Source organism: Alexandromys fortis, unplaced genomic scaffold, assembly GCF_014885135.2.
Source record: "Alexandromys fortis isolate MF-2015 unplaced genomic scaffold, M_Fortis_MF-2015_v1.1 scaffold_216, whole genome shotgun sequence".
In the NCBI taxonomy this organism is placed as follows: domain Eukaryota; kingdom Metazoa; phylum Chordata; class Mammalia; order Rodentia; family Cricetidae; genus Alexandromys; species Alexandromys fortis.
In genome coordinates this window covers 552,467-573,080 of record NW_026068089.1, presented here as the reverse complement: position 1 = coordinate 573,080, position 20,614 = coordinate 552,467, and the positions used below count along the sequence as shown (strand labels likewise).

Here is a 20,614-nt window from a genome sequence, read left to right as displayed (position 1 = left end):
TAAATAAATATTTTTTTAAAAAAAGATTTACTTTGAATTGTGTGTATGCAAGTGTGCGTGTGCAGGTGTGTGCGTGTGAAGGTGTGTGCGTGTGTGCTCGAATGTGTGTCGGTGTCAGCGGAGGCAGAAGAGCGTGTTGGATACCCTGAAGCAAGAGTTAAAGATGGTTGTGATTCAACCTGCGGTGCTGGGACATGAACCAGGGTCCTCTAGATTGGTCAGTGCTCTAACCTCTGAGCTACCTCCCTGGTCCCTGTTATGAATTATTTTTAACTAGAGCCTTATGACAGCCACAGATCTTATATAGAAATTAAGCTACTGCTTATTTATTTATTTATTTATTATGTATACAATATTCTGTCTGTGTGTATGCCTGCAGAAGAGGCCACCAGATCTCACTACAGATGGTTGTGAGCCACCATGTGGTTGCTGGGAATTGAACTCATGACCTTTGGAAGAGCAGGCAATGCTCTTAACCGCTGAGCCATCTCTCCAGCCCCAAGCTACTGTTTATTGTATGTGACTTAGACGGTGATATAAAGAGATGTCAGGAGACCTCTCCCTGCATTTCTCTCCTTGTATGTTTGGCCACTCTGGGCAGGTTATCATTTCCACTTTACATAGCGGGAAGATTGCCATGAGCCTGGTAAACTCTGGAGTCAGAGTAGGAACCAGCTGGTGTTTCCGTCATATGGTGTGCCTCCAGGTAACCGTGGAGAGGGTGGTGATGCGTGCCCTGAGGAGAGGGCACCGCAGTCAACTGATTACCTGGCAACTTTCAAGCAATAAATTTATTTTATTTTTGGTGCTGGGATTTAACCCAGGGTTTGGTGATGATCATCATGGGTTTTATTTCCGCCCAGAGTTCCTTAAGACATGATTTAGGCAGGTAGCTCATCTGAGTGCCCACTCGGTGGTTTTTCATATGCTCGGAGCTGTGCAGCCACCACATGAGCAGCTTTCCATTGTCACCTCCCGGGAATCCCATCCATAAATCGTCAGCCCTGTGTTGTCTTTCCATTTCCAGCTCCAGAGACTTAGCTATTTGGACCTTTCCTATTAATGGAACCATACGCCACGTGTTTTTGTGTAAAGGGTTTTCCAGAGTCCATCTGTGCTATAGCGTATATCAGGGCTTCAGCCTCTTTCATGACCGTTTGCTATTTCATTGCATGGATATACCGCGTTCTGTTTCTAGTGATTACTAGGTGCACAATTGGATTATGTCCACTTTTTGATTATTGTGAATAACGTTGCTATGAACTGTCCTGTATGTGTACGCAAGGGTTTTTTTGTTTGTTTGTTTGTTTTGTTTTGTTTTGTTTTGTTTTGTTTTAATTTTTTGAGACAGGGTTTCTCCGCAGCTTTTGGTTCCTGTCCTGAAACTAGCTCTTGTAGACCAGGCTGGCCTCAAACTCACAGAGATCTGCCTGCCTCTGCTGGGATTAAAGGCATGTGCCACCACTGCCCGGCTGTACGTAAGTTTTCAATATGATTGGCCAGTTGATTGATTATTTGATTGATTGATTTAGATAAGGGTCTCACTATGTAGCCCAGGCTAGCCTGTAGCTCACAAGGCTACTATCTCAGCCTCTTGAGTGATGGAATTGCAGGTATGCACTATCATAACCAGCTTTATCTTTGTTTATTGTTTGTTTGTTTTGGGTTTTTGTTGTTGTTGTTTTTGAGATAGCAGAAAAAAATAGTTTATTGTACACAAGTTACACTTGGCCACAAGTGAGAACAGGACAGAGCAAAGGACCAGAGGGTTTGTTTTGGTTGTAACAAAGCCAGTCAAGTCTCTCGAGTGGTCTCTGTGAGCAGAGGTTCCAGGTCCACGGAGACTTATCCCAACAATAACACACAGTCCAACAGCTTGTACAGCGTCCCAGCCTTCAGCATCCCTTGCTTCGGCCTGCGTGGGTGGACAGGCTAGCTTACTTGTGCCTCTGCTCATCTTCTCTTGTGCTTCAGCCTGCGCGTTTGCTTCCTCCGCTTCGGAGTTTCAAGGAAGACGGTGCTAAGGCCACCTGCTTTTGTTTTAATTGACATAATTTTGCATGTTTGTTAGGTATGGGTGACATGGTAATTTGACATATGTTTACACTATCTTGAATGTTTCTATACGTGTGTACATAGATTCTCATGTTTTTGTATGTGCACACACACAAGGAAGCTTCGCCGACTCAGTTCTGTATTTAATCCTCTGAGGACCTGGTGCTCTTTTCCAAAGCGGCTGTCCCATTGTCCTTCCCACCTACAGCGTTCTGGTTGCTTGCCTGAGCACCAGCACTTCCTACCCAGTTCTCACGCACATGGCCAGCACATGGCCAGCTCAGCAAGCGTTTGTAAGAATGTTTACCTGTGGCATGATTGAACGCTGTGCTGTTTCTACTTCCTTCTGTTCCTTCTTGTTCGAGCAAACTGATGGGCTGAGGCTGTACCTCCACGAGCCAGCTTGTCAGTCTCACTGAACACAGAGCACGCTGGATGCGCTGGGTTCAGTATTCAGCTCTGCAGAAACAAAAACAAGGGCAAAGCATGCCGGCTGTGACTCCTAAAGTTGATTTTGAAACTTGCTAATTGTGCCCTGGAGTTAGAAAACACTAGAGTATTGTAAGTCTCTTTGTCTTACACAAGAGGGAGGGCAGGGCTCAGACAGGTGTCTTTCTGGGGTCACTCGGCTAATTAGTGGCAGAGGCAAGATTAGAGCCCACGCCTGCTGTCTTCCTGATTTAACTTTTAAATTGTGATTTTGAGTCTGTTCCAGCTATGGTGCAGGTTATTCTGACTTTCGGACACACCACAGGGCATGCCCGAGTCCTTCCTGAGAGCGCTGTGCTTCTGTTTTGTGAATCTTTGTGATCTCTGGCACCATGGGCTCATATGGGTTTGGCTCGCACATGAAAATGCATTTGAGAACTTGAGAACTGGGCCAGGAGAACACTGGTTTGAGGATAACAGCAGTCATGCTCATGGCTGTCGGTATTTAGTGATCAGTTCTTGTGAGCACAGTGTTTGAAGGGCGTTCTTAGGAAAATGTGAGTGGCCAGACAGCACAGGGCACCTGGGTAGGAGCCCTCACCGGGCTCTGTCACTGTGACTCGCCCATGAAACACATCATCCCCAGCTGGACCTGGCAGTGTGCCAGACGGTCACAGACCGAATTGCCAGGTTGCTTTTTGGTTTAATCTTGCAGTGCTGGGGATTGAGCACAGTGCCTTCAGTACTCGGCAGTGCTCACACCCCTGGACTATGGCCCCAGCCCCTAAGGTTTGGTTGTTAACCCTTTCAGAACTGCCCCGGTGGCAGGAAGGTGTCTGTCCTTTCACTTTTCCTCTCCTGTGTTTTTCTTTCCCTTGTGATTCCTTCCTCCCCCAGTGCTGGGGACTGAACCCCAGGCCTGACAGCCCTGTTGCTGAACCACTCACCTTTAAAAAATGAATATTTGGCTGGGCGGTGGTGGCGCACACCTTTAATCCCAGCACTCAGCACTCGGGAGGCAGAGGCAACAGGCAGATCTCTGTGAGTGCAAGGCCAGCCTGGTCGACAGAGTGAGCTCCAGGACATCTAGGGCTACACAGAGAAACCCTGTCTCAAACAAAACAAACAAGCAAAATAAGTGTTTTGTCCACTCATTTTGCTTTTTGTTTTTGTGTTGTTTTTTGAGGTGGTGTCTATGTAGCGCTGGATGACCTGAACTCACTCTGTAGCCCAGGCTGGCCTCAAACTTACAGAGACTCACTGCCTCTGCATCCTGGGAGCTGAGAATAAAGGTGTGCACAGCTGTGTAATGTATGACCTTAATTTTTTTATTTTATTACTTGTTTGAATGATATCCATGTGGGTGTGTGTACCCAGTGTCGTTTGCATGGAGGTCAGAGGACAACTTTCAACAGTCAGTTCTCTCCTTCCACCATGGGTTCTGGGATCCAGCTCAGGTCTTCAGACTTACCTGACAAGTTAGTTCTTTCACCCACTGAGCCGTCTTGCTGACCCTAGTTTGCTTTCTTTTTCTATTAAAAAGCTTTTTTTTGAAATGTGTTTATATATATACACACTAAGTATTCTGTGAGTGTGGGTGTTTCCCCTGCATTTCTATCTGTGTGCCACATTTGTGCAGCGCCCTCAGAAGCAAAAAAGGATGTATGGTCCCCTGGGACTAGAGTTATAGATGAGTGTGAACTGCCACGTGGGTGCTGGGGATGGAATCAGGGTCCTGTAAAACCATCATTCCAGCCTCAGATTTTTATTATTTTTTAAATTATGTATTTGCATATGTTTGTGTGTAAGTACTGCACACAGACTATAGGTGCTGGAGGGGCAGATAGTTTGTAAGCTGCCTGACACAGGAGCTGGCAACAGAACCCAGGTCTTCCACAAGGGTAGTGCATCTGCTAACCACTGGGCCGTCTGTCTCTCCAGCCCCTTTGGTTTCTTTTAAGATAGGCTCTCGTGCAGTCCATGCCAGCCTTGCCGTGCAGCCCATGCCGGCCTTGCCATGCAGCCAAGGCTGGTCTTGAGGTCCTAGCCCCCCTGTCTCATGTCCAGAAGGCCTGAGCTACAGGCGTGTCAGCACATCTAGATACCTTTTGTGTCTTTCTGAAGAGTCATTTTAAGTTAAATGGCAAACCAGATGAGATGAAACTAAACTTGATCTTATCATCAATATCCATTCATTTACACAGTGGCTTTGTGCCGTCTCGGCAAGGAAGTTGTAGGTGTCTCTAGGTATACGCATCATGCTGGGCAAACTCGGTGTGTCTGAACTTAAGGCTACTTCTTGTTTTAATGGATTGTGCCATGTTCCAAGCTGGCTTCAAACCCTGATCTGCCTCCTGAGAGCTGGAATCACCGGGATGTTTCACACGATGTGGCTCTCCAGTTGCTTTGTTTTGTTTGTGATCAGGAGCTGGAGCTCCTTCCTCAGCCTCCTAAGTGCCACCTTGCTGGCTCAGGTTCCTGTTAAAGGACAGATTGCTGGATAGAAAATTCAGAGTGGACAACGTTGTCGGAGTGTTGCCCAATTCTGTGTCATTCTGTGGCCCCTCCCCCATTTTTCCTGGAGTCTTATCCCTCTCCAGCCCTTTAATTCTGAGCCTTTAATGGCGCTAGAATCACCACAAGGTTCCGTTTAAAGGTCTTCCTGGCTTCTCCGCTAACTTGATGAACCGTGGGAAAAGACCTGAGAAGTCAGTATTTTAAACAAGTTTCCTAGGTAGTTTTTGTGTATTCTTAAGTTTATGACCTGCTAGATTAAATTTTCTTTTCTCTTTTATTTCTCATCTTAATTCCTTTTGGCTTCTCGGGTTACACCCTGGCTTTGTTAGCTGTTGAGCCGTAGTTATTCATTAGTGTTTGTAAGAAAACACCTGAGTTCTGTCACCAGCGTTGACTGGAACGCTGCACTCTGAGTTCAGGCTGCCCATCTTTGCTGTTGTAGTCAGTGGTTGCTCATAGTTTGCGATGATTTATTTTGCAAGAAACAAGCAGCATGTTTCATTGTTGCTTTCCCCTGAAAGCACTAGTCCGTACAAAGAGCTGACTTAAACAATGACTTCAGAGCCTGGGACCCTTTTCTTCACTAACAAATGTCCTGTCCTGGGACCTCTAATTCTAGCACTTGGGAGGAGACAGGAAGTCAGGAATTCACTTATCCTGGGCTACATAGCAAGTTCAAGGCCAGCCTAAACTATCTGAGACTCTGTCTCAAGAAAACCAAGCCAGAGACTGGAGAGCTGGCTCAGTGGTCAATAGCTCTGTGTGTTCCAGAGGACCTGGGTTTGGTCCTGTGTCCCGTCCAGTTCTCCCCCACCTCCTACACAGCAGCTCAAGACAGTCTGGAACTCCAGTCTTTGGAATCTGATGCCCTCTTCTGGCCTCCTCAGGCATTGCATACATATGGTACACATACATACACGCAGGCAAGATACTTATAACACAAAAATAAATCTTTTTTAAAAAATGTAATTTAAACAAAGCAACAACAAACTGTACGGTGTGATCAGTGTTGGGGACTGGTCTTGTTCTCTGAGAGCTGAAGCGCCTCCTGGGGCTGGGGAAGGAGCCCAGTGGGGAGAGTGTTGCAGTGTGCCTGAGCCCTGGATTATATCCCTAGTACTGCAAGGAACTTTCTAGCCCAGACTTGAGGTGTTCGGAAGGAATCGAGAAAAGTTTCCTTGAAGCTAGGACGGGAACTGAAGCATTTCCCCGTGAAGAATGGCATTGTCATAGGGGAACAGCGTTCTCAGAAATCCTGGGGTCAAGGTGTGAGCTGGGGGCCTGGAGAGATGACTCCGTGCTTAAGAGCACTGGCTGCTCTTCCAGAGGACCTGGGTTCGATTCCCAGCAACCACATGGCAGTTCATTGCTGTCTAGAACTCTAGTTCCAGACTTGACACTCTCACACAGACAAAACACAGGCAAAACACCAATGCACATTAAATAAATGAATCGGAAGGAAGGAAGGAAGGAAGGAAGGAAGGAAGGAAGGAAGGAAGGAAGGAAGGGGGAAGAAGATGTGAGTCGGTGTGCCTGAAGCTTCATGCTGCTTTGAACCCAGCACACGGGAGGCCAAGGACGGAGGCTGCAGTGGAGCTGACTTGGGCTGCAGAGAAAGGTCAAGCTCTCCTCAGAAGTTTAAAAACTATTAAAAGGCAGGGCGATGGTGGCGCATAATCCCAGCACTCGGGAGGCAGAGGCAGGCGGATCTCTGTGAGTTCGAGACCAGCCTGATCTACAGAGCTGGTCTCCAAAGCCACAGAGAAACCCTGTCTCAAAAAAACCAAAATAAATAAATAAATACTATTAAAAATGTGGGGGAAAGTTTGTACAAAGTCTGTATGTAAAAGAAAATAAGGGAAATAGATCTAAAATAGCATTTTTAAATGGTGAGTAGCGTTATATACACTTGTTGTTTAGTAACTTGTTACATTCCTTTTTTTTTTAATTTTTTTCCAAGACAGGGTTTCTGTGTATAGCCCTAGCTGTCCTGGAATTCTCTCTGTAAACCAGGTTGGTCTCGAACTCAGGGAACCTCCTGCCTCTGCCTCCCTAGTCCTGAACTTTTTGTTCTAGAAACCATGGGTCAGTTCTTTTATCTGCATTTTATGGAGGGGACCGGTGTAAAGTCTAAGACTCACACACCTGGATTCTGGCCTATGGCCTTGCTCTTGGTCCCTCACCGGTCATGGTCTTTCTCCTCCCAGTGTCACTGTGCTAGTGAAGAGGTGAGGAAATTGGCACGTAGTTGCCTTGATTAGAAAGATAACCAGGTGGTGGTGGTGGTGCACGCCTTTAATCCCAGCACTCGGGAGTCAAAGGCAGGTGGATTTCTGTGAGTTCAAGGCCAGCCTGGTATAGCTCCAAAACTACACAGAGAAACCCTGTCTTGAAAAACCAAAAAAGGAAAAGAAAAGAAAGATATAGATCAAAGAGCCTGCAATCCTCTTTTAAACTGAAAAACTTATATGTGTATATTCTGATACATCCATACTGTCCTTCATGGTATATTAGCTTTTTAAACATTTTTTATGATTTATTTAACTTTATTTTATGTGCATTGGTGTGTGGTTGTCAGATCCCCTGGAACAGGAGTTACAGACAGTTGTGAGCCATGTGAGTACTGGGAATTGAACCTGGGACCTCTGGAAGAGCAGTCAGTGCTCTTAACTGCTGAGCCATCTCTCCAGCCCGGTGTATTAGTTTGATATAAACAAGAATTCATATTCTGGTTCCATTGGAGAAAATAAACTCAATTTAACGGTCATAGGGTAGAAAAGATATTTTACTTTGGATTATATATTCTGTATTTATGGAACCAAGGAGGCACTCAGACAGAGGCAGGAAGTTTTTACACTCACACATCGGTAGTCGTCTGATATGACTTTGCTTGCTTGTTTTTGAAACAAGGTATTTTTTTTTTTTCTTTTCAAGAAAGTATGTAGTCCTGACTGTCCTGGAACTTGCTTTGTAGACCAGGCTAGCCTCAGACTCAGAGATTCACCTGCTTCTGCCTCCTGAGTGCTGGGATAAAAGGTGTGCGCCAACACTTGGCTTTGGTCCTCATTTTGATCACAGGAAATGCCTAGGACCAGAGCGAGGCCAGAGTCATGGGTGGAAGTCGACGAAGTGACGTAGGTGAGGGCTGTGCCACAGGAGCAAAGCGAGGGTGAGAGGGAAAAGTTCAGATAAAAACAAATTTAAAAAGCTTTGTACAAGTTCAGATATATATTATAGATATAGAAACAAACTCATCTGAAATGGCTCACATCTTAGGTAGAAAGGCAGGGACAGAGGTGGGTGGAGGTTGTGGAAGATGAGTTGTTTGATTGGAAGCTGCTTTGCTGTGACTCAAAGGTAGAGCGAGCCTTTGTCTAGCGTGTTCAAGGCCCTGGTTCAGTCTCTGGAGAAAAAGTCCGCCTCTTTTAGGTGGAGACACTTGTTCCCCCAGTGTAGGCAGAAGGGAGAAAGACCGAGTGGAGAGCGCTTGTCTGCTTCTGTATTTTATCCCCGGCATGGTAGAGTGTGCCTCAGTAACTGAATGTAACACTTAGTGCAAGCCCTCCGGTTAGCAGTTCCACAAGTGAGATTGCTTCTCAGTTACACAACCCCTTTCTATACACAATATCCATAAAAAGGGGTGAAAGGGGGGGTCACATGTTCCTGAAGTGACTGTCCTGATGCAAACGTCTAGGTCCTCGCTGACTCTGGGAATTTGGTTGTCCTTACAATTGCCCTATTGTCTAGGTACATATCCCTACAGACAGCTGGTGGAAGTCCTCCCAACAGCTGTGGGCTGTGGGTAGCCCTACTTGCCTATAGACTTGTCTGTCATCTTCCTGAATAATAAAAGACTGAGCCTTTTGTAGATGGTAAGTGAAGTTTCTTGTTTGTTGTTTATAGGATTATTTTGGGGGGCAAGGACAATATTTCACAACTTAGACGAGGCTGTCCTCAAACTCATGATCCTCCTGTCTACCTTCTGCACTGTTCATAGGGGCTTGTCTGTAATACCACACCTGGCTTCAAGTTACTAAGTCGTCTTTGTTTTCATATGATCTGCATTTATGTCGAGGGTTTAAATAAGGACTGGTGAGGTGGCTTAGTGATCTGATATTTATATCTTTCCGACCTTTACACATAACCATCCACTGACCCAGCGATTCTTGCTCACAGGTGACGCGTCAGTAGAATAATATCTAGAAGTCTGAAAATGAGACTCATCTCAGAAAGACTGGATAGCTGAAACGCAATGCCTACCTTTAATGCAGGTTCACAAAAAATGAGATCCCTGATACGGTGGGCTTCATGCTCGCTCAGAGCGCTTGCTACATCCCAGGGCCTCATGCGCGCTCAGAGCGCTCGCTACATCCCAGGGCCTCATGCGTGCTCAGAGTGCTAGCTACATCCCAGCACAAGCTGGATTGTTTCGTGACAGGGTCTCACTCTGTAACCCAGACTAGCCTGGAACTCGCAGTGATACTTCTGCCTCAGCATCTACAGCGCTGGAAAAATAGGTATGCACCACCATACTTGGCTAAAATGGTCATTTAAAACATGGTGTTCACATACCACTTGCCTCTTGAGAAACCGTGGTGCACCGCAGGCTGCAGTGCCCGGTAGAGCTCTTATTTTATAGATGTGTGTGAAAGCTGAGGGAATCATTATTTGCCTGAAAGGTCACACATATGACGGTCAGACGCCCTCTCTGCTCACTCCTGGGCTAATTCTTGCCACTGTTGGAATAGGGCCATGTTCTTCAGCGTGGTTTTTCTCAGCTCTCCCAGCCTGGCGTGGCGCTGTTTCAGCCTAGAGCCTAACTCACTTCCTCAGATACTTACCAATGCTGCCCTTCCCACCTCAGATGCTCTTCCTCCGTCTGCCCTCACTTTCAGATTCTTTTCATTCTGCGATTCCCAAGTCCAGCTGATGTCTTTTCCTGCCTCTGAGCCAGAGGCCTGCATTGCCCTTAACCACATCCTTGCCTGTGCTGTGATTGTGTAGCGGTCAGCAGAATCCGTAGATGAGGAGCAGTCTGTGGAGAGGCGCTCTCTCCATCCTTCAGGTACAGTCTGTGGAGAGGCGCTCTCTCCATCCTTCAGGTACAGTCTGTGGAGAGGCGCTCTCTCCATCCTTCAGGTACAGTCTGTGGAGAAATGCTCTCTCTCCATCCTCCAGGTATGGTTCACTCACTGTTTGAACATGAGGTGTGTTTCTCCTAACCTTAGATCAAAGCAAATATTGCAGATTTCCTTCACATTTTGGACAAAAGTAATCAAAACCATGAATTTGGATTTGGGAATTACTTAAAAAAAAAAAACCTTTATCATCACTAATTCTCCAAATAATATATTCAGGCCTGGTGGCAAGTGCTTGTAATCCTAGCACTTGAAGAACTGAAGCAGGAACTGTGAGTTTGAGGTCAGCCAGAGAGCTACCTAGCCAGACCCTGATATATGAATGCCTAGGAGTGCTGGTGGAGGTGGTGGCTGTGGTGGAGGTGGTGATGGTGGAGGCGGTGGAGGTGGTGGTGGTGGTGATGGAGGTGGTGATGGTGGTGATGGAGGTGGTGATGGTGGTGGAGGCGGAAGAGGTGGCGGCAGTGGAGGTGGTGACGGTGGAGGTGGTGACGGTGGAGGCAGTGGTGGAGGTGGTGGTGGAGGTGGTGATGGTGGAGGCGGTGGAGGTGGTGGTGGAGGTGGTGGTGGCGGTGGAGGTGGTAGAAGTGGTGTGTGTAGTTTACATATTATCCTATTATTGTCACCCAAGCAAGTCTCAAACATTCCTGCCTCGGCCTTTAAAATAGTTGGGATTATCGATTTGCATTACTGCATCTGGTTCTGTGTTTCTTTTTTGTGAACAGCTTTGAGAACATACTTTGTTTATTTTTTTCCTCTTTTATCCATAATTGTTCACTGTAAAAGAACTGACAACATTTATATTCACACCCACACTGGAAGCATAATTTTCCCAAATGTTGTTTTAAAGTGTTGGTCAACATTTCCTAAGTTTGGCTTGATGTGCAGCTGTGGTGGTGTCCCGTCTTGATGGACGGCTGCAGTGGTGTCCCGTCTTGATGGGCGGCTGCAGTGGACGGCTGCGGTGGTGTCCCGTCTTGATGGACACAGCTGCGGTAGTGTCCCGTCTTGATGGACGGCTGTGGTGGTGTCCCGTCTTGATGGACGGCTGCGGTGGTGACCCGTCTTGATGGACGGCTGCGGTGGTGACCCTTCTTGATGGACGGCTGTGGTGGTGACCCGTCTTGATGGACGGCTGTGGTGGTGACACGCCTTGATGTGCAGCTGAGCTGCATGTCGCTCCCATGCCTTTCTCTCACTAGAGGGAATACTGATGATGTTTGCTGTCAGCCAGGAGCTGGGAAGCGGATACACACGTGTGTTAATGTGCCATTTGGTACATGCAGGCTGCAATCACCCGAGTACTTTGACCGTTCTAGAAAGGAGACGTTTTTAAAGCTCTCACATTTACTATTGGCTCATTCTGTATGAGTGTCATTTCTCCTCATCATATTAACCCCATTGTTATGAATAAGAAATCGAAGTTTGAGAAAAAAACAAGCTTTAAATGATCAAACCAACAATTGTACTTGAATACAGCCATCTCTCACGCCAAGATTCCTCAGTGTTACTGTGTGTGATGCTACCTTCCAACATGTGAATTAAATCACCGAAAACAAAACCATATTATTTTCAGAAAAGATTTTCTCTGGAAGGACAGAGGGCTGCCCTGGGGAAGGAGTGGTGTCCTGGAAGGTCATCTGTCATCTGCTTGGTGTTCAGAGGCTTCCGGAGTGTTTGGTCGAGCACAGCACATCCTGCTGCTGCTGAGGCTGTGGAGGGCAATTCTGATGAGTACATTCTCCAGACCAGTTCTGCCCTGCAGTTGTTAAGACGACAGTTCTTTAATCTGTATTCTCCCCTATTCAAATACAGAAGTGTTGACTTGTTTCTGATCTCACCTCTTCTGGACAAAGGTTATAACTTCTTTGGGAGTTACTAGGGCAAGAAAATCCAACCAGCAGCTGGCAGGTGGGGACTGAGTGATGTCAAGAGTGCGCTGTGTATGTTCTACAGCTCGGAGGGATTCCAGAGGAGAATGTTAAGGGGTTTATCCTCTGTGTTTCAGTGTGTCATGCTTTCCCCAGTTGTCCAGAGGCTTCATAAGAGCCAATGCTAATACGTTATATGAAGTCTGCCTGATATTTAAGATGTATTATCTCCTTAAATATGCAGTAAAATCCTAGGAAGACAAACGTTATCCTTGGTTTTCATCTGCAGATACTTAAACTAGAGAGATGACACCATTTAAAACATTTTTTGCAGTTGTATACCTGTACACAGTGTGTCGTGATCACATCCACCCCCATTGCCTTCGCTTATCCCCAGGCTCCCGCTGCTTCTCTCCACAGCTCCTCTCCTGTTTTATGTCTTATTGATTGATCTGTTGGGTTTTGTTTGGTTGATTGGTCCGGGAAAGGGCATGTGCTTGCCATCGCATGCTTGTGGTGGACGGAGGGCAGCTTCGGAGAGTTCTGTCTTTGCTTCCACTATGTAGGTCCTGGGATGGCACTCAGGTTGTTGGGCTTGTTGGCACATGCCTTCGCCCACTGAGTCATCTCAGCAGCGCCATGGCCTTCCTTTTGTGTGCAGGTCCCCACAGCTGCTATGTGTTCGTGATGGCAGTAGCCACGTCGTATCCAGAAGATACAGCCCTGCCGTCTGTCCTCTGGCTCTTACGTTCTTCCTCCTCCTCTTCCACAGCTTGCCCAGGACTTTGGAGAGAGTGATACAGATGTCCAGTTTAGGCTGAGGCCCACACTCGGTAGTCACTTTTTCTCAGCACTTTGATAAGCCTCTGCACTGACCATTGCCCACTGTAGAAAGATGCTTCTCTGACCTAGACCGAGACCAGTGCCGGCCCGTGGCAGTTTGTCCACTTAGCAAAGCATCACTGGTGCATTCCGTCTAAAGCTCAGCCGTAGGCTTTTGCTCAAGTTTATAATACCAGACCTGAATTAATCCAATCAGAGAGTGGTTGGTTAAACCCCAGATAGGCTTGCCCTGTTGCACAAGTGGAATATCTTGCCTGGCAGGTTGTTAGTGTACCATAGCTTGGTAAGACACTTGATGACATTTCTCTCCCAGTGGCGTGCATAGCCCCCTCCAGAACTGTGAATGCAGCAAGCAGGGAGGAAACTTGCATTTGGTTCTAGCTTGCTTTCTGTTTCCTGCATCCAAAGTGTTTGAAAACTTCAATAGTCTTACCATCTAATTCTCGTGGGAACCAAGGCCGGTGCTTCTAGCTGTGTTGCTTTGGGTGTTTCTAGGAACTCCCTAACCATCACTTCTAGGGAGGTATCCTGTGCTAGCACTGGGATTTTCATTTTAAAATCTCTGTTTTCTTGGGGCTGGAGAGATGGCTCAGCAGTTACATACACGTGCTGTTCTTGTGGAGGTCCTGGTTCTGATCCCTAGCACCCACACGGCAGCTCACAAGCATCTGTCACTCCAGTTCCAGGGGATCAGATGCCTTGTTCTGTCCTCCACAGCACCAGGCATGCACATGTGCACTGACATACGTGTAGGCAAAACACCATGCACATAAAATAAAAATGAAAAACAAAGTAAAACAAAAATCCTATAGCTTCTGGAGGCAGCATTGCCTACTTATATAGGGTACCTCCACTCAAGCCGTTATTATCATATTTTTTAGTTTCTAAAATAGTAGGTTCCTTTTTGGTTGGCCCTCTTCCCCACCCCTATATTCTCCCTCTCCCCTCAAACCCACCACCGTTTAAACCTTTCTGCCTTTAGTAATCCTCTTTTACATGAGTTTTCCTGTCTCCCACCGAAGAGTCCCCCCACATACTCACATCTACTCTGGGGGCCCCTTTCTTGCCTCCTGTCCACTATAGGTACTCACTCCAACTTACAGATATCCAAAAATTTCAAGCTAGGACGAGAGGAAACAGTTTCTTCTTTCAGGGCCTGAGTTACCACACTCAGTTTAATGATTTCTGTCCCTAAGACTCTACCAGTTTCCAACATTTTGTATCTGTTTGTCTGCTTTGTAGCGCTGGGTTGGAGCCCAGAGCCTTCCTTGCCCATGTGAGGCGAGTTTTTTACTGCTGAGCTGTATACCAGCCCCAGATAGAACTTTTCAAAGTAACAAACTTGCAATACCATCAAAGCCTGCCCAGCTCCTTCTCTTATGCTTCACAAAGTCCCTAGCTCTCTCCAGAATAACAGTGATAGCATGGTCAGTGCTCCTTGGTGTAGGGAGAGAAGGTGGGGAAACAGAGAGAGGGAAATGGAGAGGGAGGGCAGGAGGGAAGGAAAGCAGAGAGAGAAATAAGGAGGGAGAGAGGGAGAACAAAAAGCCGTGTAGACATAGGCAGAGCCTGGCTTGTGCTTGACCAGTGAGATGTTGATTGTATGTATGTCTTCTAGGATGTTATTCCAGGACGGGGGGGGGGGGGGGGGGGGGGGGGGGGGGGGGGGGGATTTCACTCCAGATGTGACTGTGACTGTGGAACAGACTTGAGTTCAGAGAAAGGTCAACTGATATTTGCATAGTAGGGTCAATGATTTTATGATGGAGTTGAAAAGAGAGCATCTATTCTGACCTCCTTTTACAGGAAACTGCACCCCAAAGATACTGACTCATTTGACCGAGGTCACACAAGCTTTGGAAAAGCAGCAGAGTCGCTTGGCCTGCCGCTTGGGTCATTCTGCTGCCCGTCCATGCGTTCTGGGAATCCTTGTCTATGTTTAATATTCCCCCTTTCTCTATTCCGTAGGTGCTTCAGAGGCTGTAGACAAGATGGAATCAACTCCATTTAATAGACGACAGTGGACTTCCCTGTCATTGAGAGTAACGGCCAAAGAACTTTCTCTTGTCAACAAGAATAAGTCATCGGCAATTGTGGAAATATTCTCCAAGTAAGTGCTGATCTTGGCCCAAAAGGACCGTCTGTCTTGAGCAGTTTTACCACCTGTCAGGAAAATTGGTGTGGCAGTGTCAAAGGCTGGATTAAGCAGCCCTGGAGCTTATGCAGTGCAGGGAGAACGAATGTTGTCGTCAGGGGATCCTTCCCTATGCCGGGATTCTAGGTGTGTGCCACTAAGCCCACTTTTCTGGGTTTTAGGGTTTTTTTTTTTTCTCCCTACTCTATAGCCTGGGTTGGTAACCTGGGACTCACTATGTATCCCAGACTGGGTTTGCATTCATGAGTAAATAAATTTCTTGCCTCAGCCTCCTGAATGCTGGGTTTCTCGATATAAGCCACCATGCCCTGGGGGTGGGGAAGGATCAAACCCAGAGCTCCACACAGGCTAGTGGTGTGCTCCTCCGTCCCTGGGCTACATTTTCCGCCTGAAGAGTTTAAATGCCACTTAAAATTCAGCTTATCGGTTATACTTGTAGTATTTCAAGTGCCTGAGAGGCAGCAGGGCTTAGCAAACGAGGCCTTAGTGAAACACACACACCCACTTGCTGGTTGTCTTTGCTTTCACACTAAGCCAGCGGAGACGCTGAGTGTGACCAGAGACTGTCACTCAAAAGTCCAAAACATCTGCCCTTTAAGAAAATGAGAAACATTACCCAGCCAGGTGTGGTGTCCAGCGCTCGGGAGGCAGAGGCTGGGGGATCTCTGAGTTCAAGGCCAGCCTGCCTACAGAGTGAGTTTCAGGCCAGCCTGGCTATGCAGAGAAACCCTGTCTGGGGCTGCAGTTTGCCACCCCCTCCATTGACCTTCAGCTTGAGGACTTTTCCCGCTCTCTCTGCATCTGTATTTTTAGTGAAGATCACAGTGACTGGAGCACAGAGTTGATGCTGTACACAGTAGGTGCTGTACACAGTAGGTGCTGCTGTACACAGTAGGAACCGTTGTACACAGTAGGTGCTGTTATGTATAGATGTGCTGCTGTACGCAGTAGGTGCTGTACACAGTAGATACCGCTGTACCCAGTAGGTACTGCTGTACACAGTAGGTGCTGCTGTATACAGTAGGTGCTGCTATACACAGAGGTGCTGCTGTATACAGTAGGTGCTGCTGTGCACAGTAGGTGCTGCTGTGCATAGTAGGTGCTCTGGCTGCTGTACACAGAGGTGCCACACACGTGCTGAAGGGATGGTCCATACATATTTACACACCAGAGAGAGATCAAGCAGAGATGGCATTGGTGAGCAGAGCCCAGGGCAGGTGGTAGGCTTGCTGCACTAGATGTTTCTTAGCAGGAAGCTGCTGTTCTTATGAAAAGAGAGAGAGTAAGACGTGAAGACAGTGATTCTAGGAGCTGTGTCTAGAATATAGTTAAGCACCAACAGGAAGTTTTGGTGGCCCATGGTGTCACCTTTCCTTTGATAGTGAATCTCTTGCGTACCTGTCCGTGGCAAAGGCTGACCTCATCTCCTAAGATGGAGTGCAGCATGGGACAAGACTCAGGCAGCCTTATGGTTTCCTTACGCATTCTCTATTGCTGCAATTTGATGTCAAAAAATACCATTCTCACCTGAAAAGAAAACACACACATTTCAAGTAAGATATGGGAAGAAGAAAAAAGCTATTAAGCCCTAATCCTAGACCACAGGGACTTAGTTTACTTTGTACCTATCAGCTTTCCTGGGGGCTGGTAAAATGGCTCAGCAGGCCAAAAGGCCCTTGGCATCCACCCTAACAATCTGAGTTCAAGCCCCAGGACCCTAATAGTGGAAGGAGAAAACAACTCCGGCAACTGTCCTCTGCCCTGGAGGCATGGTGTGCGCGCACACAAAACAAACAAACAAAAACAACTAAGAAATAGAATGTAAAAAAAATTAAAGAGAATTTCTTCTAGAGCAGTTACTACATTCCTGTTCTGTCTTAAAAAAAAAAAAAAAGTCCTGATATACATGGTGGTACACATGCTATACTCCCAGACGCAGGAGGCTGAGGCAGAAGGATCACTATTTTGAAGTAACACATTAGCTATATAGTGAGACCATGTTTCAAAACCTACAACTCATGGCCTAGTGTCAGAGATCTGTATTCCCAAGTATTTGGGAGTCTGAGGCAGGAGGATTGCAGTTTCAAGGCCTGCCTGTGCTATAGAGTGAGTTTAAGACCAATCCGAACAACTTATTTAGACTCAACAAAATAAAAAAGCTGGGCACGGTGGCACAGGCTGGGCACGGTGGTGCGGGCCTTTAATCCAGCACTTGGGAGGCAGAGACAGGAGGATCTCTACAAGTCCAAGGCCAGACAGATTTACAGAAAGAATTCCAGAGCAGTGGCTGGAGAGATGGCTCAGTAGTTAAGAGCACTAACTGCTCTTCCAGAGGATCTGGGTTCAATTCTTAGCACCCACATGGCAGTTCACAATCACCTATAACTCTAGTTCCAGGGCATCTAATATCCTCTTTTGGCCTCCACCAGCACCAGGCAAACACGTGTACACATACATACATGTAGACAAAAATACCCATACACATAAAATAAATTTAAAAATAAGAATTCCAGACCAGCCAGTGCTTCATCCTTCTAGGGACATAATTCAGCAGGGCATGTAGCCTACCGTGCCCCACCTCATTAAATCTCTAACTCTTAGAGGCATAAAGAAGTGAATGACGGCCTTTTAGAACTGTCTGATTTGGGTGCGCCTCTTCTCAGCTTAGCATTAGCTGGGAGGCTCACAAACTGGGGGCTGCAGACATCTGGAAGCTCATGCACAAATCAGGAAATTGATGCTGGCTGTCACCTGGGGTCTTAGCAACACTTACTCACAGCGAGTCTGTGCGATTATTTGGCTTGGTGGCTGGGTTCCAAAGGCAAGCTTCCAGAGAAGAAGGAAAGGAGCTACAAGTTGCCGCTTTGCCTGCTCATGACCTTAGCCTGGGACGATCACATTGGCCATATTCTCAGATGTGAGTTGCTAAGGCCGGCCCGTATTCCACAGGAAAGGTTGTAGAATTTGGCTCCATCTTCTGAATATTTGGAACCTTTGAGCCTTTCTTTTGAGACAGCATCTTAGACCTCAGCTCGCTCTCACCTGTCTCTGCTTCCCAGATGCTAAGGTGCAGTGCATCCCTACCTGGCTCTTGTTCCTTTTCCTTTAAATCCTATGGCTTGAACCCCAGGACCTTGTTCATTCCAGGCAAGCATTCTACCACTGAGCTACAACCCCAGCTCCCTTGAACATGGTTTTTGGAGACAGGGTTTCTCTGTGTAGCCCTGGCTATCCTGGAACTCACTGCAGAGATCTGCCGGCCTCTGCGAGTGCTGGGATTCAAGATGTGCGCCACCACCGTCAGCACCAGCTTCACCATCTTCTGTAGGTTTCCCTGGCCTTTCCAAAGATTCTACTTCTGTGTTTCTACAATGGGGCCCAACTACTTCAGGGGGATTTCTTTTGTTGAGTCAGAGATCCTTCCAGCTCAGACTGGCCTGGAACTTGCTGTGTAGCCAAGGATAAACCTGGAATTCCTGCCTCTACTTCTTGACCCAAGTGATCCCTTCCTGGGATGGAGTGGTGGTCAGTTGAGCAGTCACTGATAGCATAGGAGGAGGACTTGTGAAGTAAGACCTGAACACAGACAAAGTGGATAAGGGGAGGTGTGTGGAGGGAACAGGGAGGCAAGCAATCTGTCACTGCAAAACCAGAACAGGAAGGGACCGGTATAATTCAGTTAGCCGGATGGTAGGCTTGGGCTCTGTGCTGCAGTTAGGGTTTAGTTAAATTACCAACAAAATACAATGGAAAGTTTCCATGCAGGGAGACCTACTTGATGAGACTTGTACTTCCTAAAGATGCTTCTGGCAACGGCGTGAAAGGTTTATTAGGAAGGTGAGAGATGGGAACATGGAGCAGTTAATGGGGCTCTCATGGGAACCCAAGTGAGAGCTGTTGGGGGCAGGTGGGGGGCCACAGGAATGGGAAGAAAGAAAAGGCATTTGAGACAGCAAGGAGCTGTGATTAATGGGCCTTGGAAACTCCCGTCCTGCCCAGAAACTGCCCCCCGTTTTACCCTTCCACTGACTCAGCCCCACCTGAGCTGCGCTCGGCTTTCCCGTGAATGCTGGCGGGCTTTCCCGTGACTTGCCTTTTGTGTTGCCTACTCTCTCTGCACATTTGTCCCTGAAATGCTCTGGGATCAGGAGTCACAATGGCTGCTCTCCTGCATTGCCAGTACCGACTCCATCCTTGGTCATATCTGGTTCTGAAGTCCTAAGCCTGTGCTTTGAGGCCTGCACCTTACTGAGCCCCCAGCAACCTGCCCTCTCTCCTGCAGTGTGTGCCAGACCCCCTGCATCTTACTGAGCCCCCAGCAACCTGCCCGCTTCCCTGCAGTGTGTGCCAGACTCCAAGCAAGTTCCTTGTCTTCAGTGGAGTCTTTAGCTCCTAGCTTACTTTCCTTTTTGCTGTTCCTCATTGAGAGAATGACAGTCATTTTAGGTAAGACAGATTTTCTTTGTGTAGTATAGTAATAATTTTTCTTTCCTCCAAATGCAAATTTTATGATAAGCCAAAAAAAAAAAAAGTAAAAAGATACAGGAGGGAAAAAACCCAAAAAGCAATAAGATCCCCATGTTTGCCGATGCCCCCGGTGCCAGTGCTTCCTCTAGCGATGGATGAGTCTTTGGTCCACATCACTGACCCGATACTTTACCTCATAATTACTTGATCTTCTCTACTTCTCAGACCGTCTCCTTGTCCCTGCCTTCACCTCCCAGTTACTGTTATCCAAAACCCTTTTCAGAAAGCACGTGTTTGGAAAATGAGCCTCTAGTTAGAGCCCGTGCTCATTCTGCATCCGTACTGGCTACACACTTGGGCTTCACCAGGACACCCTTGCCCTGCACGGTGACACTTCCGTGACACTCTCTCCTCTTGGCTGTTTTTGAACATTTAAAAAATTTTGTTTATTCTGCTGGGATTCTACTTTGAAAATCAAAACCTGAGTACAACAGCTTAGAGAAAGAAAATGTGTATGTGTTTGACAAAGTAGATTCATTAGAACCTGAAGGTAACATATACCTGGGGCCCCAGGGGTGACATTCAGGGTCACGGAGCTGCCTTGACTAGGGGAGGATCTAGTGGCTGACTGGGAAATCTCAGTGTCTCAGGCTGAGTCTGAGTCCCTCTGTCCTTTCTAACTGTGGCTGAGAAGCCTGCTCTTCTTGCATGCTGTGCTGGGGCCTGCCATGGCTCCCTCTGCATGGGGCAATGGGGTCTCGCTGGCACTCGACTTATCCCTAGCTAGGGCTCTCCAAGCTCTTATCTCCTCAGTACCCTTCTTACCTCGTCCTTTCTTGTCTAGCCAGTTCTCATGAGGATTTGACATGCATTAGAAAGTCGGAAAAGGTCATTCATCTTGGTAGCTTTTTCTGTTTATTTTGTGTGTGTGTATATGTGTGTTTTGCCAGGATTTATGTGCCATGTGTATGCCTTGTGCCCTTGAAGGTGTCGAATCTTCTGGAACTGGAGCTATGGATGGGTTGTGTGCTGAGAATCAAGCCAGGATCCTCTGGAGGAACAGGAAGTGCTCCTCTATGGCTCCACTCCAGCTTTTTCTTCCTTCCTTCCTTCCTTCCTTCCTTCCTTCCTTCCTTCCT

At 47.1% G+C, this 20,614-nt stretch overlaps 1 protein-coding gene across 3 annotated transcripts in view; it reads left to right on the top strand.

Annotated features, from left to right (window-relative positions):
• Positions 1-20,614, top strand: part of Lima1 (LIM domain and actin binding 1) — a 117,583-nt gene that overhangs the window by 22,072 nt on the left and 74,897 nt on the right. For all 3 annotated transcript variants that reach the window (XM_050122414.1, XM_050122412.1, XM_050122413.1), the window contains exon 2: positions 14,822-14,963. In XM_050122414.1, coding sequence (XP_049978371.1) covers positions 14,845-14,963 — 119 coding nt within the window. In that variant the 5' untranslated portion in view covers positions 14,822-14,844. The remainder of the gene's footprint in view (positions 1-14,821; positions 14,964-20,614) is intronic.